The sequence below is a fragment of the Gymnodraco acuticeps genome, unplaced genomic scaffold (assembly GCF_902827175.1).
Source record: "Gymnodraco acuticeps unplaced genomic scaffold, fGymAcu1.1, whole genome shotgun sequence".
Lineage (NCBI taxonomy): Eukaryota > Metazoa > Chordata > Actinopteri > Perciformes > Bathydraconidae > Gymnodraco > Gymnodraco acuticeps.
In genome coordinates this window covers 164,618-191,694 of record NW_022991105.1, presented here as the reverse complement: position 1 = coordinate 191,694, position 27,077 = coordinate 164,618, and the positions used below count along the sequence as shown (strand labels likewise).

The 27,077-nt window shown below is 42.5% G+C and overlaps 1 protein-coding gene and 5 non-coding genes across 7 annotated transcripts; all 6 read right to left on the bottom strand.

Moving 5' to 3' along the window:
* Positions 1 to 117: 117 nt before the first annotated feature.
* trnah-gug lies at positions 118 to 189 on the bottom strand. The gene has a single exon. It is a non-coding gene; the product is annotated as a tRNA-His (tRNA).
* A 57-nt stretch (positions 190 to 246) lies between these two features.
* Positions 247 to 318, bottom strand: trnac-gca. Its single transcript has one exon. It is a non-coding gene; the product is annotated as a tRNA-Cys (tRNA).
* Positions 319 to 640: 322 nt separating this feature from the next.
* Positions 641 to 713, bottom strand: trnar-acg. Its single transcript has one exon. It is a non-coding gene; the product is annotated as a tRNA-Arg (tRNA).
* A 618-nt stretch (positions 714 to 1,331) lies between these two features.
* Positions 1,332 to 1,404, bottom strand: trnar-acg. Its single transcript has one exon. It is a non-coding gene; the product is annotated as a tRNA-Arg (tRNA).
* A 1,465-nt stretch (positions 1,405 to 2,869) lies between these two features.
* On the bottom strand, positions 2,870 to 2,941 carry trnah-gug. Its single transcript has one exon. It is a non-coding gene; the product is annotated as a tRNA-His (tRNA).
* A 2,360-nt stretch (positions 2,942 to 5,301) lies between these two features.
* Positions 5,302 to 10,182, bottom strand: LOC117560181. 2 transcript variants are annotated; one of them, XM_034237005.1, is made up of 3 exons: positions 10,129 to 10,182; positions 9,760 to 9,918; positions 5,302 to 9,488 (listed from the first exon to the last, which is right to left on the bottom strand). In XM_034237005.1, exons 1-3 carry the CDS (start codon positions 10,164 to 10,166, stop codon positions 8,507 to 8,509), a joined length of 1,179 nt encoding a protein of 392 aa, XP_034092896.1. In that variant the 5' UTR covers positions 10,167 to 10,182; the 3' UTR covers positions 5,302 to 8,506. The 2 variants fall into 2 exon arrangements, with proteins under 2 accessions (XP_034092896.1, XP_034092895.1); XM_034237004.1 differs by lacking the exon at positions 10,129 to 10,182 and having other exon boundaries at positions 9,760 to 9,996.
* Between the last annotated feature and the right edge of the window lie 16,895 nt (positions 10,183 to 27,077).

The window sequence follows — 27,077 nt, the reverse complement described above, 5'->3', positions numbered from 1 at the left end:
ATTGCTCCACTAACCCTTTGTTTTTCTCTTTTCGTAGCAGCTTTTAAACTGTAGAAAATGAACTAAAAATGCAGTAGGTAGGTTGAAGCAAAAACATAAAAGCAGACTGCAACTGCTTGCCGTGACCCGGATTCGAACCGGGGTTGCTGCGGCCACAACGCAGAGTACTAACCACTATACGATCACGGCCACTGTAGTTCTCACAGTATTGCAAACATACCATTCTGAGGGAAAGTACACTTTCAAAGGGGGCACCCAGATTTGAACTGGGGACCTCTTGATCTGCAGTCAAATGCTCTACCACTGAGCTATACCCCCAATGACTGACAGAGTTCAGACACATACTCATAGGCTGGGAATTACTGTAAAGCTCAAATGACCAGAAGTCAAAAGCCCACGTGGGCTAAAAACGAAATATTTCACATTAGCTTGGTTTCATGTTGAAGGGCCATAATAGTGTTGTTCCTCGTTTCAAATGTTCATTGACTTTGATGGACTGTTTGTTGAGAAGTACTGTTGGAAATGTTGAAAGCCCATTGACCCATCATTATGTCAATCCCTCATTCCAGGTGTACTTTGACGGACAGATTTTTGAGAAGTACATTAGGAAATGAGGAACAATTGATTTACTAAAGCGAGACGAGCTAGCCAGGAGTCGATCCTGGAATCTTCTGATCCGTAGTCAGACGCGTTATCCATTGCGCCACTAACCCTTTATTTTTTACTTTCGTAGCAGCTTTTAAACTGTAGAAAATGAACTAAAAATGCAGTAGGTAGGTTGAAGCAAAAACATAAAAGCAGACTGCAACTGCTGCGACCCGGATTCGAACCGGGGTTGCTGCGGCCACAACATAGAGTACTAACCACTATACGATCACGGCCACTGTAGTTCTCACAGTATTGCAAACATACCATTCTGAGGGAAAGTACACTTTCAAAGGCGGCACCCAGATTTGAACTGGGGACCTCTTGATCTGCAGTCAAATGCTCTACCACTGAGCTATACCCCATATGACTGACAGAGTTCAGACACATACTCATAGGCTGGGAATTACTGTAAAGCTCAAATGACCAGAAGTCAAAAGCCCACGTAGGCTAAAACGAAATATTTCACATTAGCTTGGTTTCATGTTGAAGGGCCATAATAGTGTTGTTCCTCGTTTCAAATGTTCATTGACTTTGATGGACTGTTTGTTGAGAGGTACTGTTGGAAATGTTGAAAGCCCATTGACCCAACATTATGTCAATCCCTCATTCCAGGTGTACTTTGACGGACAGATTTTTGAGAAGTACATTAGGAAATGAGGAACAATTGATTTACTAAAGCGAGACGAGCTAGCCAGGAGTCGAACCTGGAATCTTCTGATCCGTAGTCAGACGCGTTATCCATTGCGCCACTAACCCTTTGTTTTTTCCTTTCGTAGCAGCTTTTAAACTGTAGAAAATGAACTAAAAATGCAGTAGGTAGGTTGAAGCAAAAACATAAAAGCAGACTGCAACCGTGACCCGGATTCGAACCGGGGTTGTTGCGGCCACAACGTAGAGTACTAACCACTATACGATCACGGCCACTGTAGTTCTCACAGTATTGCAAACATACCATTCTGAAGGCAAGTACACTTACAAAGGGGGCACCCAGATTTGAACTGTGGACCTCTTGATCTGCAGTCAAATGTTCTACAACTGAGCTATACCCCCAATGACTGACAGAGTTCAGACACATACTCATAGGCTGGGAATTACTGTAAAGCTCAAATGACCAGAAGTCAAAAGCCCACGTAGGCTAAAAAACGAAATATTTCACATTAGCTTGGTTTCATGTTGAAGGGCCATAATAGTGTTGTTCCTCGTTTCAAATGTTCATTGACTTTGATGGACTGTTTGTTGAGAGGTACTGTTGGAAATGTTGAAAGCCCATTGACCCATCATTATGTCAATCCCTCATTCCAGGTGTACTTTGACGGACAGATTTTTGAGAAGTACATTAGGAAATGAGGAACAATTGATTTACTAAAGCGAGACGAGCTAGCCAGGAGTCGAACCTGGAATCTTCTGATCCGTAGTCAGACGCATTATCCATTGCCCTACTAACCCTTTGTTTTTGCTTTCGTAGCAGCTTTTAAACTGTTGAAAATGAACTAAAAATGCAGTAGGTAGGTTGAAGCAAAAACATAAAGCAGACTGCAACTGCTGCCGTGACCCGGATTCGAACCGGGGTTGCTGCGGCCACAACGCAGAGTACTAACCACTATAGTTCTCACAGTATTGCAAACATACCATTCTGAGGGAAAGTACACTTTCAAAGGGGGCACCCAGATTTGAACTGGGGACCTCTGTGATCTGCAGTCAAATGCTCTACCACTGAGCTATACCCCCTATGACTGACAGAGTTCAGACACATACTAATAGGCTGGGAATTACTGTAAAGCTCAAATGACCAGAAGTCAAAAGCCCACGTAGGCTAAAAACGAAATATTTCACATTAGCTTGGTTTCATGTTGAAGGGCCATAATAGTGTTGTTCCTCCTTTCAAATGTTCATTGACTTTGATGGACTGTTTGTTGAGAGGTACTGTTGGAAATGTTGAAAGCCCATTGACCCATCATTATGTCAATCCCTCATTCCAGGTGTACTTTGACGGACAGATTTTTGAGAAGTACATTAGGAATTGAGGAACAATTGATTTACTAAAGTGAAAAGAGCTAGCCAGGAGTTGATCCTGGAATCTTCTGATCCGTAGTCAGATGCATTATCCATTGCCCTACTAACCCTTTGTTTTTGCTTTCGTAGCAGCTTTTAAACTGTTGAAAATGAACTAAAAATGCAGTAGGTAGGTTGAAGCAAAAACATAAAAGCAGACTGCAACTGCTGCCGTGACCCGGATTCGAACCGGGGTTGCTGCGGCCACAACGCAGAGTACTAACCACTATACGATCACGGCCACTGTAGTTCTCACAGTATTGCAAACATACCATTCTGAAGGCAAGTACACTTACAAAGGGGGCACCCAGATTTGAACTGTGGACCTCTTGATTTGCAGTCAAATGCTCTACAACTGAGCTATACCCCCTATGACTGACAGAGTTCAGACACATACTAATAGGCTGGGAATTACTGTAAAGCTCAAATGACCAGAAGTCAAAAGCCCACGTAGGCTAAAAACGAAATATTTCACATTAGCTTGGTTTCATGTTGAAGGGCCATAATAGTGTTGTTCCTCATTTCAAATGTTCATTAACTTTGATGGACTGTTTGTTGAGAAGTACTGTTGGAAATGTTGAAAGCCCATTGACCCATCATTATGTCGATCCCTCATTCCAGGTGTACTTTGACGGACAGATTTTTGAGAAGTACATTAGGAAATGAGGAACAATTGATTTACTAAAGCGAGACGAGCTAGCCAGGAGTCGAACCTGGAATCTGCTGATCCGTAGTAAGACGCGTTATCCATTGCGCCACTAACCCTTTGTTTTTTTCCTTTCGTAGCAGCTTTTAAACTGTAGAAAATGAACTAAAAATGCAGTAGGTAGGTTGAAGCAAAAACATTAAAGCAGACTGCAACTGCTGCCGTGACCCGGATTCAAACCGGCTACAACGCAGAGTACTAACCACTATACGATTACGGCCACTGTAGTTCTCACAGTATTGCAAACATACCATTCTGAAGGAAAGTACACTTACAACGGGGTTACCCAGATTTGAACTGGGGACCTCTTGATCTGCAGTCTAATGCTCTACCACTGAGGTATAGCCCGTATGACTTGAATAGTTCAGACACATACTGATAGGCTGGACATTACTGTAAAGCTCAAATGACCAGAAGTCAAAAGCCCACGTACGCTAAAAACAAAATATTTCAAATTCGCTTGGTTTCATGTTGAAGAGCCATAATAGTGTTGTTCCTCATTTCAAATGTTCACTGATTTGATGGACTGTTTGTTGAGAAGTACTGTTGGAAATGTTGAAAGCCCATTGACCCATCATTATGTCAATCCCTCATTCCAGGTGTACTTTGACGGACAGTTTTTTGAGAAGTACATTAGGAAATGAGGAACAATTGATTTACTAAAGCGAGACGAGCTAGCCAGGAGTCGATCCTGGAATCTTCTGATCCTGGAATCTTCTGATCCGTAGTCAGACGCGTTATCCATTGCGCCACTAACCCTTTGTTTTTGCTATCGTAGCAGCTTTTAAACTAAAATGCAGTAGGTAGGTTGATAGGCCATAAGGTGAACCCTGTTATCGTTTCAACCCGCTCCACAGAATTGAAACTACACAATCTTTAGTTCATAAAAAAGAACGAGTCATGCTTATCCACCAAAAAAAATATCGTCGCTAAAATTCCTGCCAATTCTTCTAGGCACGTAATTATTGGCTGAACTAGTCCCTTCGAAGCGTAATAATATCTTGGTCCAAAGTCGTGCCACGGTTCGTCACGTGATCGTGCTACACCAATTGGGTAGCTGCATATTGTCAACAGAAGTGAAAGATGGCGGCCGCCATGGTTACGCTAAACCAGACCAAATGGATTCTAAACAGTGCTGTATGCTTCTTTTATGTCATGTTTTGTCATATGTCTTAATACATCACTAAGTCCGAGGTATTTGCGTTATATACGCGGTATTTGTGAGAGGTTTTACTATCTGGGAACAGAGTTGACCATCGAATCAACATTGACTAGCAGCGTTTATCAGCCAACTCCAGCTACAAACAATTTCCCCACGGGGATTAATAAAGTATATCAAACTCATATTTATCAAACTATCATTCCTGGACTGCCATGTTCACATCGCTAGGTTCATTGGGATTATTCCATTAGACTGAGGACTTTTTGTCTGTCTGTTGTTACCCTGTACACGTTAAATGCACTCTTAAAATAAACATGACTTGATTTCTGCGTCCAAGAAGAAGGTTAACTTGTTACGTTAAGTAATTTAGATCAATAAAATGCAGTACTTCCAGGCTGAAGACTTTTCTTTTTTGTTGCTGCTTTTAATTGAACTATTCATATCTTAGACTGCACTGTAACTTTTATCCATGTATTTTTTCTTTTAATGTTTCTTTTATTAGCTTTTCTTTTGAATGACTGATTTTAAATGCCATTTTCTTAATGTCTTTAATTTTTTGTAAAACACTTTGAATTGCCTTGTGTTGAAAAGTGCTATATAAATAAACTTGCCTTGCCTTACTTATACCAATGTCCATTGATTCATTTATTTACTCATTCATCCCTCCACAAATGAAAACAACACTGATGAACCATAAAAACGAGATTTATTACAAATATAAAAGGTATGACATAGAAAACAGTAGAAGGACATGTAATGTAGTATAATTGATTGGTGTCAGGCTGGGCGGAGCGGCTGATTGGTGCTGTGATTGCCTCAGCTGGTTAAAAGAGTCCTGCTGATTATACTCTGTTCTAGTACCAAAAACAAACGTATCTATGAGTGATGTGTGAGTGCGTCGGCCAGGCACTAAAACCAAAAGAACAGAAAAGAGCTTAAGAAAGATGGAAAGAAGGCTCTTTTATTCCTATTCCTCACTGTCAGTGTCAGGGCAGTCATCGTTCTCTTCCTCTGTTTCTTTTTTATTTGCACAATTTGAGCAACGACATAAGTCTGTGCAACAGACTCCTGCAGAGAAGCATGAACATCTGCCTTTCTCACAGGCAGACTCTTTGCAGCTGCAGTGTATCACATGCAACACACTGTCAGGGGCAGGATTTCTTGTCATCCAGGTGACGTGTAAGTTCCCATCCTCTATTTCCCAACCATATCCAGCAGGTGATGGAGCATTCATTTCTCTTTTGAGACAGGACCTCATTATTGCTGCCTGGTAATTTGCCCTTTTGCAGTGCTGATGGAGGGCATCATGAGTAGGGGGAATGCTTAATTCTGGCAAGGCCGATGATGCCATACAGAAAGCCTTGTACCTAGCATCATTTACATGTTCGGCTGCTGGCTGATCATACAGGTGACATACATACCGGCAAAGAAGTGCAAATGTTGATTGCTCCAAGTCAAAGTTAGTACCTAAACTTCTGAAAGCCTTAAGGTAGTCATCTTTCTCACATGCAACAGCAAATGACTTTCTTTTGCCTTTGCCATAGAAAGCGCTTGTGGAGTCACACCCAGAGAACGTGTGAATTCCAATCAAGGCTGAACACACACTGGTTCCGAGAGCTGATGACACCATGGCAATGTCAATGATCCGTGTCCTGTTGCCAGTCCCTGTGAACACATATAAGCTGCATGGCAAATCTGCCTGCAGACTTACAGCAATGACTGCCACATCAGTGTCCGAGCTCTTGATGATGACAGCTTTGTGCTCCTGTGCAGCATGTTGGGCATGTAAAAACACCCGTGTGTCACATTCCTCATGATCACACTGCAGGTCTTCAACAACATCAACAGACTGTACACCCTCCATGACAGTTACACAGTGGCATTGATTTTGATGGGCAATGTACAAGCTGAGGTTTTTACCCACTGTTGTGAGGTCTGCATGTGTCCATGCCACATAAAGGAATTCGGCCAGTGCTTCCTTATTTTTTCCGTCAGAGAGAAACTTCTTCCACTGGGTTGGAGTTCTCTGATCTGGGCTGAAGATTGTTATTAGTTGTGACCCTGCATCAGCTCTACGGGACCGTTCTAGGCTTTTGATGCTGATGGGTGGATACCGGTCAGTGACAAAATCAATGCGTGTACACTTGTGATGCAAAGCAAGTTGGAGTATGCTCTGCAGTATGGTCTCTGCAAGCTCTCCAAATGTTGCTGGTCTGGATGGCATGGCCTGCATGACTGCCATGCCATCAAAAAGAATGGCACCACCTATTGGAACTTTGTCAACCAAGCACTCTCCACCTTTGCTCTGCAATAGATCCATGAGAGCTGATTTGTTTGTTTTGGCAAGTGAACCATCAGCACTTGCTAATGGATATGACACAGTTCCCAAGGAATATGACAGAATTTCCCTCATTTCAATTTTCCTGCTCTGGCCAAGGATGAGGAGCCTGGAAAATAACTTCTTGTCAGCACGCAAAATCACTTCCTTGCCTGCTGCAGATTTGTTGGGGGGCTTTTTCTGATCACTGAGAGTCTTGAGTTTTTGTGATATTATGGGGGCAAATATGTCAACTGTTTTGGATAACAGTCTCTGCTCCATAAACTCCTTTACAGCATTTTCACCCTTTTCTGAGGCAACAAGCAAATCCTTTGTGATTTCTCCTGTTGCTACTCTTCCAGAGCTAAGACACACAATGCCGTCTTGGTGTACATCAAAAGGGTTGAGCATGGAATCAATAGTGTCCAAGATTCTACTCACAGCCTTTGCATCAGCAGAGATGCGTGTCTTGTCCAGGTCTTTTCTTGTCCGTAGCTCAGGAGATATCCCTGCCATTGATTCACACTGTCTTGCTATCGCGGCTCTTTCATGCTGTGACAGTATCCAGCGATACACTGCAGACCGATTTTGTGTGATCCCTGTCCAGCCACCTTTGGTCTTGGCATCTCTGTTAAGCGTTTGCTCAATAGCCTGGTCGCAAGCAATGGAGGCAAATCCATGAACACTTTGTCGCTGGACAGTCCACTGGCCTTTCACATTCATGTCACTGTGGCAAGAGGGATGTGTGACAGGCAGATTCATCATTTCCAGCCAGTATGCAGGTAAATATCGAGCGTAATTTACTCTATCGTAGGCAAAAAACCATGGCATCATTAACCGGACGGTTGACAGGTGAAGCTGCCAGTTTGATTCTCGCGTTGCTCTCACAAACAGGAGGAGTAGCTGCATCATGTCAATGTATGAGCTCCAGAAAGCAAATGTTGCATTCTCTGTACTCCTCCTCTGCACAAAGTCTGCATATTTCGAGCACATATTATCAAACCTCTGATCTGCACTCAAAACATCCATCAATCTGTCTGGAAAGGCACATTCCATCTCAGTGATGACATCCATGCACGCAGCTCTCTCTTGGGGTGGCAAGGAGTCCATGAAGGTGATAAACCGGATGCGCTGCAGACTCTCATATAGAAGTTTATGAGCCCTCATGCTGCGATTGTAGTGATGGCCATTGAGTACCCCATTGATGGATCCTGGGGCAACAACTTCAGATTCAATGAGGATATCTTGCAGTCCTGCATCTCCGAACCTTTTGCCTAGAATACTCAGGTAGGACATGCATGTATGGAATTCACCTAGTCTAATCACTAGACGCTTTGTAAACTCAACATCCTTCCAGCGTATTTGCTGTGCTTTGGCATATATAGCCTGGTCAAACACTAAAACTATATGATCCAGTTCTAGCTGGTCAGCAATCTGGACACTTCGCTTCAGGATAGTGTTGACTGTTGACATCTCTGTTGGTGAGGCTTCAATGACTGGAAGATAATACAATGCGGACTTCTGCAGAGTGTTTTCATCCTGAAGCAGTGTATGGAACCCTGTCCAGCTTGGGATTGTACAACTATCCGTACATGTGGACTTCACAAAAGCATATGCCATTTCAGCTTGTACAGCAAAGTGGGTGTCCATTCTGCATGTCGCTGACTGCACTGGTTGACACAAGTTCTGTGGCCCTTGCCTTTTGGACTGATGGTAAGGTTGTATAGGCATTGGGGGGGGGGGCTATGAATGAGGTAACTCCCTTTCTCAGTGGCTGTCTGATTGCTGTGGACATAGGCTCGCCGGGCACACTCTGGAGCATAATTCCATTTGTATGGTGAGTAGTTCCACGACCCGATAGTGTCTCCTCACCAAAGTCAATGTTATCCCACACAAGTGTTGTGGGTGTCCGCTTTGAGAATCCCTTCGGTATTTTGTCTCTGCCTTCTACTAGTGTCAGTTGGGCAAGGCTAGTGTCTAGACTCAAAACTGTGTCCCATGATGCACAATGTCCCAGTCTGTTAAGCAGTGATACAATGCGTGATGATCCAGTTAAATGTCGAACAGTTAAACCTAAAGCCAAGGACTTGGGTGTCTGCTTGCGGCCCTTGGAAGCAAGGTACACAATGTCTTGACAAACAGACAACACTTTCAAATGTACGTCATCATCAATGTTGACATAATGATCCAGTGTTGGCTCCTCAGTGGAACCTATAATCCAGCTGAGCAGATTGTATAGTCCAATGGGGACAACAGTTTGAGATTCAGTGACATTTACATTTTCAGAAGTGGGAGGCCATGGGCATGACATGCCAGGAGTGTCACTAAGCAGTCTTTTCAAAAACAACGCTGCTGTATACAGTGTCCTTGTGTCCTCATGTGTTGTTTGGCACTTTGTTCTCCCTGTTTCATTGTCGCTGTCTGTCTGGCTCAATTCACTGGACTGTGTTGTTTCCGTACCGGATGGATCTGGTAGCATGTCCACGAGTGCATCCTTTGACAGAGTCTCAGCAAAAACCAGTTCGCAGACGTTGCGCTTGGTGGGCATGTGAAACGCTAGCTGAGGGAAATCTTGAGCCAGCCTCTTCTTCAACAGATCCTGTCTGTAACACAACAAAACAGTGACAATTACGAGTCACAGGAGTACCATCAAAAGCAGAGTGGTGGAGGTGATACAAGACATTACAGACTAGAACCTATCTGCCATACAGCACATTTAACACCAAAGAAGCCAAATAAAGGCCCACATCATCACAAACAACACTACACACTACACATCATGGGGGTTTCTCCAAACAGGCCTGTCATACACATTTTGTTTAAAGCTGGCCTTGCACATGATAAATAATAAGACTTGTATTACATTGCAGTTACCTGTAGTTTGAAGCATCAACACCTTTGTTTGCTTTCACCATGTCAATGAAGGCCTGCCTCAGCTGGCCCATTCTAAGCACCTCATTGTTGACAAGCAGCCTCTGGCGGATGATCCTCTCACAGAACAGCTTGTAACTGGCATCAAACATTGCCTCATCCCTACAACACATGAATGAGAAGTAAATAAATGGATAAATGAATAAGTGTTGTGATTGTGTGCACATATAACAGAAGGAAATTGGATGTTTACTTATAATGTTAAGTATGTGTATGTGTATATATATATATATAGCCATCGCCGACACACACCTGGACTTCAGTCTGGTGGTAGTGCAAATAGGTAAAGCAATCCAAGGAGAAATAACTTACTGTTCTGTCTCTGGTTTGTCAGGTCTCAGCAAAAACATGGTGTACTGACTGTAACAGCTTTTGTGGTACCGCACCTCCAGAGCCACACAGTCTTTGTCTTTTATATGTAAAAGAACACTTTGGTCATCTTTCTTCTCAGCAGCTTTCTGCAATTTGCCTAAACGGAAAAAAAGGACAACTCAATGAGTTTGTTGACGTATCTCTCACACATAATTGTACCTTTCAGTTATTCAACCACAGAGAATGTGTGTGTGTGTGTGTGTGTGTGTGTGTGTGTGTGTGTGTGTGTGTGTGTGTGTGTGTGTGTGTGTGTGTGTGTGTGTGTGTGTGGTGTGTGTGTAGTGTGTGTGTGGTGTGTGGGTGGGGGAGGGGGTTTGCTTACCTGCTTTTAATGTTTCAGCCTTACACAGTTGATCCCTTTGTCGCTTGCCTGCTTTGATGATCATTTTCTCCTTCATCTTGCATATAATGCACAGGGCAGGAAGGACGGGGCCAGAGCCTGCGATTGGCAGGCCTGACCTTGATCGTAGCTTCTCTGTTTGGCTTCGGTACGTGCTGCGAGACGTCGATGGGATGGGCTCGACCTCAAGGTCCTCCCTAACGTCTTGATCTCCCTCACGTGCGAGCCGTCTTTCCACCTTCGTCATGGCCTTTGTGTCGGTAAACCTTATGTAGCATGTGTGGTGGAAGCCAGCGTCCTCAGGAATATCTTCGAACTCGAAATCAAGACAGTGCTTGTGGTTTTCAGCCACCACGTTCCGAGAGTCTCCCTTCAAGCCGAGCGACCGTTGTAAGCTTGTCCTGTACGTATTCCATCTTGTATTGGTAAAACAATCAACCTTTTCGTGCTTCACAGACGTAATATGCATGTAACAATGTTTGTGTGTTGACAATTTTGACTTTTTGAGACTTTCTGGTGCGTTTTCCTCGTCTCCGCTACTCGATGAAACCATGGCGGCCGCCATCTTTCACTTCTGTTGACAATATGCAGCTACCCAATTGGTGTAGCACGATCACGTGATGAACCGTGGCACGACTTTGGACCAAGATATTATTACGCTTCGAAGGGAATAGTTCAGCCAATAATTACGTGCCTAGAAGAATTGGCAGGAATTTTAGCGACGAAATTTTTTTTGGTGGATAAGCATGAATCGTTCTTTTTTATGAACTAAAGATTGTGTAGTTTCACTTCTGTGGAGCGGGATTTCTTTTCTAAAGGACTTTTCGAGGTTCACCTTGCGGCCTATGAGGCAAAAACAGAAAAGCAGACTGCAACTGCTGCCGTGACCCGGATTCGAACCGGCCACAACGCAGAGTACTAACCACTATACGATCACGGCCACTGTAGTTCTCACAGTATTGCAAACATACCATTCTGAAGGAAAGTACACTTACAAAGGGGGCACCCAGATTTGAACTGGCATTTTAAAGGCAAGTACACTTACAACGGGGTTACCCAGATTTGAACGGACGTCTTGATCTGCAGTCTAATGCTCTACAGAAACACAGACATCACAACACGTACCTTTTACGGAGCTTTTACGGGAGATCGTCTCACCGTAGCTGTCAATCTGATCAAAAGACGTGTTCAATGGCATAAAACGAGAAAGAAAAAACGCGGCTGAATCGGTTGATCCATAGGTTGATAATGTATCTGTGGCTTTGAAGCAATTGTTTATAATCCATAATTCCTTTTTTATGTAAAAATCGGATCACAAAAGTTAGCTGCTAATGGTAGCCACCTTGGTGGTATGCAGCTTCCGGTTTTGGCTACGCGTCGTCACTCTCACTCCTTATTTGTTCATGTGTTGGTGTGTGTAGAACTTCCCCTGATATTTGACCTTTTTAGACAGATTTAGCACAAAAAAAACCCTCTTTTGGGGCCATTTGGGTGGATTTTCCATATCTCTGTGACATCTCTTTCTGACCGTCAGAGCCAATGGAATCGAGGGGAAATCACACAGTCCTTATTTGGTAATGTGTGTGTGAGAGACTTCCACATAGCCGAGACCGGAAGCAGCAGCTTCTAATGGTGGCTACCATTAGAAGCTAACTTTTGCTCTGCGTTATTTACATAAAAATGGAATTATGGATTATAAATTAAATCATTTTTTTTATACAGAGACGTTAAAAACCTATGGATTAACCGATTCAGCCGCGTTTTTTCTTTCTCGTTTTAATGCCATTGAACACGTCTTTTGATCAGATTGACAGCTACGGTGAGACATCTCCCCTCGAAGCTACGTAAAGGTACGTGTTGTGATGTCTGTGTTTGCTTCCCCTGTCCGAGTTCAGATCACTCAGTGATGATACTATATACCTAAATAATCTGTGGAACCTCAGCTTTAATCGGATATCTTGTAAGTGCAGCTACGATAAGTAATAAGGGTACTTTTATCTTGAGTTCTGTGCCAAAGTGCGTTAGCATTTTTCGCTCAGGGGTCATTTAGATGCTTCTTATGAGACTTGTGTTTTGTTTTGGTATAAAATGGTTTGTATCGTCAGTTAGCTGAGATTATTTCCGTTAATCTGGTATAACACATTAATAGGTTCTTAAATATTACGATCCCCTGAGACACTGTCGTGAAAAAAAAAAGTAAAGTACCCGCCGGGACTTTGGGGTTTAACAGGTTAAAAAAAACGCGATATATACCGCAGGGGGGGGGGAAACCGCAATGTCAGTTTTTTTCAATACCGTGCAGCCCTACTGCAGGGTAGCTTGTGGATTTACTCCAGGTGGAACTAAAGTCTGATTCAACACTTGATTAGATTTCACATCATTCATCCACATCTGTAAAGTAACTAAAGGTATTAATACATGTAGTGGAGTCAAAGTACACCATTTACCTCTGAACTGTAGAGGAGAAGAAGAAGAACAAAGTAGCAAAACATTGAAATACTTAAATAAAGTACAAGTATCTCAAAATTGTACCCAAGTATAGTACTTGAGTTTATTAATTTAGTTACTTAACACCAGATGCCATAAAGATAGAAAGACTAAGCCTTGCACAGAGGCATGACAATAGATTTTCAAAATGCTCAACAGTGCTGCCAAAATTATAAAATGACTGCTACACAATTAAAATAAATGCTTTTATATATTTCTATTAGATGTGACTCTTTAGCGTTTCTGTTATTATTAACATTGCTGCTTTAGTTGTTTTGACTGCTAACATCCTCTTATTCCTCATTTTAAAGCCGATATTCCGTGGGGTCGGGGGGCTCGGGTCCTTGTCACCTTTTCCATACCTGATGAGTTTGCATCCCTGATAATACTTAGTAAGGAGGCCATAATATTTTTGACTCATGGCTGAAGTTAAGTTTCTCCAGCTCTCCCCAGGTTGGCAAAAAAATGCATCTCAAAATCCATCAGATTGATGCTTTAAAATAGCATAGAGGGATAATATCCTTCTCACCTTTTTCACCCCTGACCCGTTTCCATGCCTGAGTAAGGAGCAGAGCGAAGTATTTGGTGGAGGGTGAAAAGTGCACTGGTTTCTTTTTGGGTTTGGAGAAAAGGAAACAGGGGAAAAGTTATATTAGGCAGATAGAGGGAAAGGGGGGAGAAATGATAGATTAGTGGGGATAGTAGTGAGGGTTGAGGAGTTTCATATGGATTTATTTAAGGAGGATGAGGTGGATGTTCATAGTATGGATAAGGTTGTTGGAGGTGAGTTTGAGTGAGGAAGGTAGGAATCTATGTGAGGGGGAAATAGGAAGAGGGGAGGTTGATTTAGCAATAGTTGGGATGGGGAGGAATAAGAGTCCGGGATTAGATGGGTTGACCACAGAGTTTTATGTTGAGTTCAGGGAGGTATTGGTGCCCATCCTTACGCTTTTGTTTCAAAAGAAGAAGAGAGGGAGGAGCTGCCGGCTGACCTGTCCACAGGGGTGATAAGTATTGTATTTAAGAAAGGGTGTAGGGACAAATTAAGCAACTATAGGCCTTTAAGCATGTTAAATAGTGACTATAAAATGTTAGCTAGGGTTTTGGCGAACAGGGTTAAGACGGTTATTGGTACGGTGGTGGGGAGCAGGCAGGCTTATAGTATACCGGGGAGGGATATCAGTGACACAACAAGTAGCATTAGTAATAAATATGAAGGGAGGGAAAGGGGGGGTGTTAGTTAGTTTGGATTTGAAAAAGGCTTTCGATAGAGTGTGTCATGAATATTTGTTTAGGGTGCTAGAGAAGGTGGGATTTGGGACAAGGTTAGTTGGGTGGATTAGAAGAATTTACAAAAATGTGGGGAGCTGTGTAAATGGGGTAATTTAGAATGTGTTTACATTAGGGAGGTCAGTCCGGCAGGGGTGCCCTCTCTCGGCCATGCTGTACTCTTTGTCAGCTGAGCCTCTAGCGGCACTTTTAAGAGGTAACCTGAATGTGAGGGGGGTTGAGGTGCCGGGGGGGAGAATTAGCCTTATATACCAGTATGCTGATGACACGTCGGTGACAGTTAAGGATATGGGGAGTGTGAAGGTGATTTTTGAAAGTGTAGGTTTGTATGGCAGGGCATCGGGTGCAAAAGTTAATGTGGGGAAATCTGAATTTATGATGTTGGGGAAAGTTAAAGCAGAGGGAATAGAGATAGGTTTGAAAGAAAATAAAGGTTTTTTTAGAGTGTTGGGGATACATTTAGGCAGTGGTGTGCAGACATTTATAGGGGCAGATGCTCAAGAGAAAAAAAAAGGGCACCTTCTGAGTCGTTGTGGTGGTCGCGCCGAAATTGTGCGCTCCGAAATTGTGGGTTGTCTGTGATCTTTCTTACAGTGCAGACGCTTTTCTGCTTGCTCTTGCCTCTGCTTACTTTTTATGCTGATTTTCCTATTCTTATTCTCTGAAAACTTCGAGCAGCGGCTCCTGGACATTAACTTATCACTGGGACAGTTCATCTTCGTAAATAGACGGAGGGTTTCAGCCATATTTCAACATTTTTACGACGACGTCAGTCTTACAGTAGCGTGGCCTAGCAACAGCTAAAGCCTGGTAGGCTACTGCATGCTATTTAGCTTAAGCTAGTTGGTAGCAAAATGCCTCCGTTCTCTACAGATGACTTCCAAAAACGTATACAGAAGATGGCTGTGTTGGAAATGAAAATGCAACGGTTGGAAGTTAACGTGGAAGTGAATGGACTATGTCGTGGGAATGACACGACTTTACCAGTGTTGCAAAATAATGGAGAAGGGTATGCTAACTCACAGCTAGTTAGCAGCTACAAGGATTCCAAGGAACAGGAGGGCTGTGTACCGGGTAATAAATCTACAAGTGGTAGTCCTCCCTGGAACTCTCTGGGTGCAAAGCCTAAGAGTAAATCATTTCCATGGGATTTGGGAGGACGGATAACAGGCAGAGCCCAGCGCTCAGAAATCTGTGATGCGACCGGCTGGCCTGCATTGTTATCACTCAGGAGGAGCGCCTGTTCAACCCCTATTCATACTAGGAAACAGCAGTGGACAGCTGTTAACAGGAGGGGACGGGTGGCGCGGTGGTCTGTGCATCCGATCATCAGATCAAGGAGGGTGCTGGGGAACTCCAGTTCGAAACCCGCTCCTGCCGCCACTGCGTCAGGCCGTTGTGTCCTTGGGCAAGACACTTCACCCGGATTTGCTCCTGTGGGTATTGTCCACAGTACATGTATGATATCAATGTGTACTTGTAAAAGCGCCTCGATGACCTCGAGGCGTGAAGATGGACGGTGTGGCACAGTGCGCTGTGCAATGATCATCAGATCAAGGGGTGAAACCCGCCGCTGCTGCGTCTGTAAAGCCGGTGTGTCCTTGGGCAAGACACTTCACCTGAATTTGCTCCTGTGGGTATTGTCCACAGTATCTGACCATTGTATGTGTAATGTGTGTATATGTAAAGCGCTTTGAGTCATTGGAAAAGCGCTATAATAAATGTAAGGAATTATTATTAATTAAAGGGAGAATTACAAACAATCCTCCTAAACCACCAAGTGTGCCAATCCAGAACAGATACGCTCCGCTGACCGAGAACCGGAGATCTGATGACCTGGATAACCTGTCCTCTTCACACAGCAGGGTAAGGACCAATAGCTACTCTAAAAGTAAAAGGCTAGAGGGAAAGATAACGACTGGGCCTGAAACTCTGATTGTGGGTGACTCTGCTGTAAGAGATGTAAAAGGTCTGTGTAATAAGAATAACACCAAAGTACTCTGTTTTCCCAAGGATGTGGTCTCTGACTTGGCTGAGAAGATCCTGCATATTGGGGCTGAACATCCGATTGTGAAGAATGTGGTACTGCACATTGGAACAAATGATGTTGTGAAACAACAGTCAGAAGTGCTGAAAGAAGACTTTAAATGTTTGTTGGAAACTGCCAGCTCTCTAAATGCAGAGGTGTTCATCAGTGGCCCTCTACCGCCAGTCAGAAGAGGAGTGGAGAGATTCAGCAGATTGTTTGCACTGAACACCTGGCTTTCAACGGCCTGTACTGACCATTCTGTTCATTTTATTGACAATTTTAACTTTTTCTGGGATCGCAGACATCTTTTCAAGGCAAATGGAGTTTGCCTGAACAAGTCAGGAGTGAAATTGTTTATCTCTAACATATTCAACTGCCTGCGTCATCAATCTGTTCACTCTGCCAAGGACAAGCGGCAAGAGGAATTAAAACAGGAGAAAGACACAACACATCGCACAGAAAACCCTGAAGAAGTATCACTGCACCCGCCTGAGGAATGTTCTGATTATGGGAGACCTATGAGACAAATGGAGGAGTCTCCACTGCCCGTCACACCCCCCCCCCCCCTGTCAACGCCTTTGAGGATACTCCGTTCACCCTTTCACCCTCGCCCACCCTCCTGGAGATCGATGAACACACAAAGGAGATACAGAGGGTTGGCACCGATTCCTTCCTGGAGTTCAAAGACCAAACGAAGGCGATACGCAGGGCTGGCACCATGTCCTTTACCCCCGCTCCTCAACGACGCCCACCAAAATCACTGCAGAGACACGCACCATCTCCCCCGTCTTCATCATCGCGCCAACGTCAACCCCCTGGCAGCATGTCCTCTACCCCCGCACCATCTCCCTGCCTACGTCAACCACCTCCCCTCCCTTCAAGAAAGCATATGCAGTCTCCGAAGCCTGATAAGAATGTGTGTGGACAAAACACAACAAACTCTTACTGATGGGTCCAGGCTCAAGGGCGTATGGCACTCTCAACTCTTTCCAGGACATGTCGGGGCACTGCCTGCCAGTAGCTTTGCCGATATCTGTGTTGATAGGTAATAGATTAAGAGCGGTGAATAATCTTAGAAACAGGAAGCGCTCAAACGTTTGTGTGAGTGTATCTAATTTAACAGTGAATCCATGTCAGCCACAGCTTGTTACAAAAAACATGACTGATAGTGTGTTTAACAAACTTAAACTAGCTTTATTAAATGTCAGGTCTTTGGCAGGAAAAACATTTGTAATCAATGATTTTATCACTGAGCACAATCTCGATTTTATGTTTTTAACAGAAACTTGGATTGAACAAAATAACAGTGCAGCTGTTCTTATCGAATCAACCCCTCCCAACTTTAGTTTTATGAGTCAGGAAAGAATGCATAAAAAAGGGGGTGGAGTTGCTATTCTGTTCAATGATTCCCTTCAATGCAGGAAGACATCGTATGGAAACTTTGATTCTTTTGAATATGTGGCCCGTCAGCTGAAATGCTCCTCTCGAGCTTTGTTCCTAAATATCTATAGACCACCCAAATACTGTGCAAGCTTTTTGATGACTTTACTGAACTGCTGTCTATAGTGTGTATTGACTTTGACCGTCTAGTCCAGGGGTGGCCAACCCGCGGCTCTCGAGCCGCATGCGGCTCTTTGCCTAGTTTCATGCGGCTCTTCAGTTCATATCGAATTGTATATGTGTGAGTTTGGGGGAGAGACACTGACTCCTGACTAGTGTTGCACGGTGTACCGATACTTGAAAGGTATACCGCGATACCCTGTCGTTAAAAACGTTACGATTCCTCCGTTTCATTAGTATCGGTACTTTAAGAATGACGGGGGAAAGTACTCCGGTGAGAAAGCGCCGTTTTAATAAGAGCCGTGTGTGTTCAGCGCTCTGCTTCCACTCCCTGCACTGCAGCCGTGCCTGCAGTCCCTCCCTCTCAAGCACGCTCTAAGTCCCGCCCCTCTCAAGCACGCTCTAAGTCCCTCCCCTCTCTCGTGCACGCGCTAGCTGCCAGAGCATGTGAGAAAGCGAGAAGCATGGCTGCAAGTGGGAGTGCAGCTGCCGCTGCGCCTCGGCTTGTTGACAAAAAAGACGCCAGAAGCGAAATTTGGAAGTATTTGAGCGATATCTCTGACAGTGAGGGCAAGCCTACGGACACCACGAGGCCTGTCTGTAAGAAATGTATTAATTGTATTTAATTGGAAATCTTGTCATTTATTTAATTTATTGTTCTCATTGTTTAAAAGTTTGTGTTATGGTTATGGTTCTGGTGTGAAATAAAGCACAATAATTACATTTAAGACTGTTTTTTAAGAAAAGTATCGAAAAATAATCGGAATCGCAATTCTTGACTTGGTATCGAAACCAAAATGTTGGTATCGTGACAACACTAGCTACTCCTGACAGTTAAACCTGATATTTAGTAGGTCTGTTAAGTATTAACGTAATTTGGCCGGTCAAAGTTGTTTGGGCTCGGATAAAATCGCTCCGTTACTTTCGTCCCGGCTCTCCCTACGTGTGTATGTGTGGTGTCAGGTGTCAGTATGAGAGGATGACAGCAAGTCTAATTTTGATGTGGCCCAAGAGCCAATCACAATAATACCTGCGATGCAGTGAACCAATCACCTTTGAGGGGGGGAAACCTATCGTTGATTAAACACTATCCAGTGTTTCCCCTACCATTGTTTTGGAGGGGCGCTGCGCCCCGCCAACGGAGCCCCGCCCCCCCCCTGAAATTCAAGGTGTTTAAAAAATATATATAATTTTTTTTTTTAAATATATATAGCACCAAATTGCAAATAATCTATAACTACTGTCACTTTTCACATTGAACATGTGCTCTTTTATTAAATAAACTAAACGCTTTCATTTTAAGTTGTGAATTTAGTGTTTTTGACCCTAAGAAACACTGATGCATTAATCAATAACAATAATCCACAGCTCCTCTCTCTGCTCCAGAGGATTTAAAAAATATATATCCCAATGCCACAAAAATGCATCAGTGACGTGGTTGAAATCTTGTCTCCAGAAAACAAAAAAACGGAAACAAGCGGTATCAGTGCCTGTGTGTTTGATGTGGCTCTTTGCAGTAACATAGAAAAAATGTGGCTCTTAACCTCTGACTGGTTGGCCACCCCTGGTCTAGTCATTGTTGGTGATTTTAACATCCATGTTGATAACCCCCAGGACAAAGGGGCAAAATAACTGTTTTGTGTTCTTGATAGCTATGGACTGACTCAGCATGTGACGGAGCCCACGCACAATAAGGGGCACACTCTGGACTTAATTATCTCAAAGGGTCTGAATATCTCTAAGGTTGTGGTGACTGATGTTGCACTCTCTGACCATTCCTGTGTTTTCTTTGGGAGCTCTATTTCTGTTCACAAAAATGTTCAAAAAGAGGTAACCACAAAGCGATATTTAACTGAAAATACTAGGGAAATGTTTACTCAGAATTTTTCTACCACACTTGCTCCTGCTAACATCTCAGTAAATGAGCTAGTAGATCATTTTAATTCAAAAATTAAAAATGTTATAGATGCCATTGCTCCAACTAGGGTAAATGAAGTGTCTGGCAAGACAATATCTCCATGGAGAAAGGCCATGACCGTGAAAACAGAAAAAAGAGAATGTCGAAAAGCTGAACGCAGGTGGCGAAAAACATACTCCAGGTTCACTTTGAAATCTATAAAGAGAGATTTGGCCTTTATAATTTGGAATTGAAAAACGCACGACAATCTCTGACATCATTACCAAAAACAAAAACAACGCACGTGCCTTGTTTGCTACCGTCGACAGACTAACTAACCCCCCAGTGTCAGTAGCCTCTGAATTTCTATCCACCAGGGCGTGCAATGATTTTGCCTTTTTCACTGACAAAATTCAGAAAATCAGACAAGCAGTCAGTGCCTCTGCATCAGGAACAGCAAATGTGTTGTCCCTATGTCCACCTAACATCAATTCAAACACCATGACACAATTCCATCAGATTAATGATATAAACCTAGAGGACATTATTCAACTTCTGAAATCCTCCTCCTGCTGCCTTGATATTATTCCAACAGGATTTTTCAAAGATGTTTTGCCTTGCATGGCCTCAGATCTACTTCATATAGTAAACAAATCTCTTCACTCAGGTATTTTTCCACAGGCCCTGAAAACTGCAGTCATTAAACCGCTCTTAAAAAAGAATAATCTAGATGCTTCAGTAATGAACAATTACAGGTCCATATCAAACCTCCCATTTCTAGGTAAAATCATTGAAAAAGTTGTTTTTCAACAGTTGAGTAATTTCTTGCATTTAAATAACTGTTTCGATGTGTTCCAGTCAGGCTTTCGTCCAAACCACAGCACTGAGACTGCTCTTGTAAAGGTCTTTAATGACATCCACTTAAACACAGACAGTGGCAGAACTTCAGTGTTAGTATTATTAGATCTCAGTGCTGCGTTTGACACTGTTGACCACAGCATATTACTAGACCGACTGGAGAACTGGGTGGGACTTTCGGAAACAGTTCTGAATTGGTTTGAATCCTACTTAAAGGACAGAAACAACTTTGTTTCTATAGGTAAATACACATCTGAGTTGACAAATATGACATGTGGGGTTCCTCAAGGCTCCATCTTGGGGCCTCTTCTCTTTAACATCTACATGCTACCACTGGCTCAGATAATGAAGAACAACTAAATAAGTTACCATAGCTATGCAGATGATACACACATTTACGTAACAATTTCACCAGGAGACTATGCTCCAATTCAAACACTGAGTAAGTGCATTGAACAAATCAATGACTGGATGTGTCAGAACTTTCTACAATTAAACAAAGATAAAACTGAGGAAATGGTTTTTGGAGCCAAGTCAGAACGTATAAAAGTTAGCGTTGAGCTTCAGTGTGCAATGTTCAAAACAACAGATAAAGCCAGAAATCTAGGTGTAGTCATGGACTCTGACCCGAGTTTCAACAGTCACATTAAAACAGTTACTAAATCAGCCTACTATCACCTAAAGAATATATCTAGGATTAAAAGACTAATGTCACAGCAGGATCTGGAAAAACTTGTCCATGCTTTTATCTTCAGTAGACTCGACTACTGCAATGGTGTCTTCACAGGTCTCACTAAAACATCTATTAGGAAGCTGCAGCTAATTCAGAACGCTGCTGCTCGAGTCCTCACTAACACTAAGAAAGTGGATCACATCACTCCTGTTCTGAAGTCTTTACACTGGCTTCCTGTGTGTCAAAGAATAGATTTCAAAATACTGCTGCTGGTTTATAAAGCACTGAATGGTTTAGGCCCAAAATACATTTCTGACCTCCTGCTAAATGATGAACCATCCAGATCTCTCAGGTCTTCAGGGACGGGTCAGCTTTCTGTCCCCAGAGTCAGAACTAAACATGGTAAAGCAGCGTTCAGTTATTATGCTCCAAATATCTGGAACAAACTCCCAGAAACCTGCAGGTCCGCTGCAACTCTTACTACTTTTAAATCCAGGCTGAAGACTTTTATTTGTGTCGCTGCTTTTAATTGAACTATTCATATCTTAAACTGCACTGTAACTTTTATCCATGTATTTTTTCTTTTAATATTTATTTTTATTAGCTTTTCTTTTTAATGACTGATTTTAAATGCCCTTTTCTTAATGTCTTTCATTTTTTGTAAAGCACTTTGAATTGCCTTGTGTTGAAAAGTGCTATATAAATAAACTTGCCTTGCCTTGCAAACATTTGCCGGATAATGGCGGATTTTATTAGTTTCTTTTCGGTTTTCGGTTACTTTATTTCGGTTTTAGGGTTATGTTATTTAATTCTTATTTTTGCCTGATTTTACTGATTCATATCAAAAAATTAATTATTTTAACATTTATTTTTATTATTCTAAATGACTTAGGGGGGTCCAATCTTAAGCTAGGGGGGGACGAAACACCCCCCCCCCCCCCCGGGATTGACGCCCCTGGTGGAACCGCCGGCTGCCTTAGTAGTGTGAGATTTATTAAAAGGCACATCTTGTATGTCGTAATTGCATATATATTTATTTCAATAACCATATGCTGTCTGATGCAGATGCCTATCTAAAACAAATCAAATAGTAGGCTTACTAGCTTCTACACGCTAAAGCAACTGTAGTCAGGGATGCAAACTCATCAGGTATGAAAAAGGTGACAAGGATCAAGGTGACTTCGCACCAGCACTACAAAGCCGTCACAGTACCTCATAAAAACCATATGTTGTGACAGGCCATCAAAGTTGAAGACGACTGCAATTATGTGGGGGAACGAACATGAAGAAGTTGCCAGGCAGCAGTATGCTGACGGGGCCATCTCTTCAGTGCACAGTGATCTCAAAGTCAACAACTGTGGACTCCTCATCAAAAGGGAGCAGCCTTTTCTCGCTGCCTCTCCAGATGCCATGCTGGCATGCTCGTGTCATGGGATGGGCGTGCTGGAGATAAAGTGCCCATTTAAATTTCGTGAGATGAGTGTAGAAAAAATGAGCAAGGAGAAAGACAGTTGTCTAGACCAGAATCTCGAGCTCAAGGAGTCACACCAGTACTACACGCAAACGCAACATCAAATGTATGTGACTGGTGCAAGCTATTGCGACTTCCTTGTGTGGCTGCCCACTGGGGGTCATGTATGCACAGTTTTCCCTGACAAGGAGTACACCCTAACTTCTGTGCCTGTTTTAACAGCATTTTGGGAGGGACATATTCACCCTGAGCTGTTGTTCAGAAAGTTGGAACTGGGTACAAAGCAAACTGAACATGGCAACAAGCAGGCTCATTGTTCGTGTGGCTCCGCAGATAGTGTACCCATGCTAGTGTCATAGTCTGCTCCATCATTCACCAGTAGTTTTCCATTCACCTGTCTCACCTGTTTTCCACACCCACTCATTAGCTCACTCTCTTTCTCTTCTGCACCCATTAGCTTCTGCCAGTATTTAAACCCGCACCTTACACACACTCTTTGCCAGATTGTACTTTGCCTCATGCTTGTCTTTCCCGCGTTTGAAACTAGATTGCCTACCCGGTTCCGACCCTGCCTGTCCTCGATCTGCCTGCTCTGCCTGTTCCCTGATCCTGCCTGTCCCTCGACTATCCTGTCTGGCCTGTTATCCGACCCTGCCTGTATCCCCGCTGACCGCCTCGCTTACTCCCTGACTCTCTGCCTGTCCCTGACTCACCTTCTGCCCGCTGTCCTCCGGTGCGTTAAACTGCTCGGTTGGAATTCCTCAGATCCAGTGGAATCTCCAATAAAGTGTATTACCAATTCTCCTTGGTTTCTCGAGTGCTGCATTTGGGTTCTCCTTAAGATTGTGACAGCTAGGGTGTGATGATGACAAATGCACACACCAATGGTTCCACTGGGCTTGCGTTGGCATTACCAAGGAGCCTAGGTCCAAAACGTGGTACTGCGACAATTGCAAGTCGAGCAACACCAAGAGAAAGCGACAAAGGAGACAGTGAACGTTTCAACAGTGAACGTTCACTGTCTCCTTTGTCGCTTTCTCTTTCTCATTTGGCACAATTCTGCCATGTTTTTCAAAGTATGTGTAGTATAGTTTTTCAAAGTATGTGTAGTATATCCAATTCTGCCATGTTTTTCAAAGTATGTGTAGTATAGTTTTTCAAAGTATGTGTAGTATATCCAATTCTGCCATGTTTTTCAAAGTATGTGTAGTATATCCAATTCTGCCATGTTTTTCAAAGTATGTGTAGTATAGTTTTTCAAAGTATGTGTAGTATATCCAATTCTGCCATGTTTTTCAAAGTATGTGTAGTATATCCAATTCTGCCATGTTTTTCAAAGTATGTGTAGTATAGTTTTTCAAAGTATGTGTAGTATATCCAATTCTGCCATGTTTTTCAAAGTATGTGTAGTATAGTTTTTCAAAGTATGTGTAGTATATCCAATTCTGCCATGTTTTTCAAAGTATGTGTAGTATATCCAATTCTGCCATGTTTTTCAAAGTATGTGTAGTATAGTTTTTCAAAGTATGTGTAGTATATCCAATTCTGCCATGTTTTTCAAAGTATGTGTAGTATAGTTTTTCAAAGTATGTGTAGTATATCCAATTCTGCCATGTTTTTCAAAGTATGTGTAGTATAGTTTTTCAAAGTATGTGTAGTATATCCAATTCTGCCATGTTTTTCAAAGTATGTGTAGTATATCCAATTCTGCCATGTTTATGTTTATAAATGTGTGTTCATGTTATGTTTTATAAATGTTTATATCCAAGAAGGATTATTAATTCTCATATTATTGTGGATCATTGTACTCCTTCATAAGCCCAGATGAAATTACAATTGAAACGATATTGTTGGCAACATGTATTATTTATGGAACACAAAACAATCCATGAAAGTCTTATACAAAGACACCAGGTCAATATTTGAACAAAGAAAATAATACAGAAAATATGGATGGAATCCTAGGTAAAGTATCACAGAATCAACATACACAATATAACATGGTCAACTCTAAATGTAAGCATGTGAACTACTGTAGCAACCACACATACAAATTAATTCCTTGTATACAATTGTTAGAAATTAAAATCAATGTTTTGATGGCATAATGTACCTTAAATGTACCTTCAGTTTAAATGCTGTTTTATACTGAAAAACCAGAAAATTATTGTGCACAACCAGTTAAGCTTTTATTCTGAAAATCCTTCATCTCCGGTTAGCATGTGGCTAGTTTACCATTTCTTATAGAGGTTAATTTAGTAGCGAAATGACATGGAGTGATGCACACCGAAACCTACTGATTTTAACACTGCAACTATAGACGTATTATTATTGCTGAATATTAAATGAAGGTATAGTTTATTTGAATAAAGTTATTGTTTACAGACGTGGGTAAGATGTGACAACTTCCGGAATGACCAGAAACCAAACCAGCCGTGAAGTATTTTCTGTATTTTTTAGAATATTAACTACAACGTTTAGAATGTGTTAAAGGAAAAGTGATGAAAGACAATATGAGGAGAAGAGGCATGTTTAAGTATGTATTGAATGTACAATGCCTGAATCCTCTGTTTAAACGTAACAACGGACATTAAGATGTGGAGGGCCGGCCCGCAGGGAGGAGCCTGCAGAAGCTATATAAGAGCAGCACCTGAGCGGTTCGGCCTCTTTTCTCTGCTAGCGAGGGCCAGAGACAGCTGCTTTTCTGTCGGACAATATCCTGTTTGTGAATTTACCGCGCCTTTTATTAATTAAAGTACCAATTTGAAAACATCTCAGAGACTCCATTTAGTCTCCTTTTAAGCTTCTCTTTCCTGGACGCGAGAATAACCATCACAGTTAACACAATCCCACCCCCAAGGTTAGTCAAAATTGCACATACCCCAACTATCTTATCTGCACTTGATTTGTCTACCTGATCTGCCTTATCCTTCAGAGATTTAATATGTCAAATCGGCAAAGTGCCTTGCAAAATAACAAAACGGTTTTTCATTAGGCCAATCACACGCTCAATATGAATTCTCACCGATGACAATTTCCTAGAGGATTCAAGACCTTTGGCTGGTAATTGACTCTGCCCTTTAGTGAATGCTGGTGTGAGCAGCTCTACACCAGCAATACCCGCAAACTCTTCCTTCATTGTAAACCCCCTATCCGCTAGAACTTGGTCACCCGGGTGATGGTCACATTTAGTCAAGAATCCGCTTTGATGTACTATTTCCACATCGCTCACCCTCCCACCCCAGGCATCAGACAGAAAACAAATGGCACCAAGTGGGTTACATCCAATAAGAAACTTCATAGTGGTGTGACGCTTATAATTTGACCAGACTTGGGCACGAGCTTTAAGGTTCCCTGGAGATTCAATTAACACTTCAAAACAATCTATGATACAAGTCAGTCTAGGGTACAGAGACTTGAATGCAGGTGGCATATTAGAAAATATGCGCTCCCTCTCTGGCCAACTAACAACACGCTTCAGTTTCACAAAGGCTACATCCATCCACTTCCAAAAATGATCTATGAGCGTGCTCTGAGGGATGCCTACCTGGTCTGCCAAATACTCAAACTTCATGCCATGTTTCAACTTCACTATCATATAAAAAAACTGATCAATGTAGGGGATGGATGGGGTACCTTTGCATATCATCGAAACTAGCAAGAATTGAAAAGTGGCTAGAAAAATGGGCCAAGTTAGTCCGGTGTAATACTGACACTTCTCATTGTTTTCAGCAACAGTGTTAGAAGACAGCCGGATAGAGTTGAGGGTGGCCCTAGCATGGTCCCTCTCAGCAAAAGCAGCATCTCTTTCCACCCTGAGTACAGAGATCTCATCAAAGAGCATCTGTTGAGGCACGGAAGGTGGAGACACTGAACTGATCGACGGTTGAGGCGAATCAGGAGTAGGTTGATGCTGTGGAGGTTCGGTGGATGCAAGGGATGTGTCCTGCACTCCAACAGGGACTGTGTAAGCCACTCTGCCCTTCTTTTTTGAGGGCCCATTTGCTTTGCCAAGCATCTTCTTGCCATGACGACACATAGCATTCGAGAATCTAATACACACAAACATTACATATACCAGGGGTTAGGGTGGTGCGATTATGGCAACAATCATAATCACGATTATTTGGGTCAATAATTGATATCACGATTATTAAATACGATTATTCATTGACTTAGAAAAATCAATTTATTGAACTTTAAAACAAATAATAATTTGAACAGTATCTTTTTAACTGTTGTTTACCCTGAACGTATAATTCAACTGAAAAACCAATACAAACA

Excerpts from the sequence above, each read along its gene's own strand:
- LOC117560181 (XM_034237004.1), bottom strand. The coding sequence starts at position 9,983 with ATGTGCACACAATCACAACACTTATTCATTTATCCATTTATTTACTTC. Across the intron at positions 9,489-9,759 it reads GTTGATGCTTCAAACTACAG|ACAGGATCTGTTGAAGAAGA; the intron begins GTAACTGCAATG and ends GTTGTGTTACAG.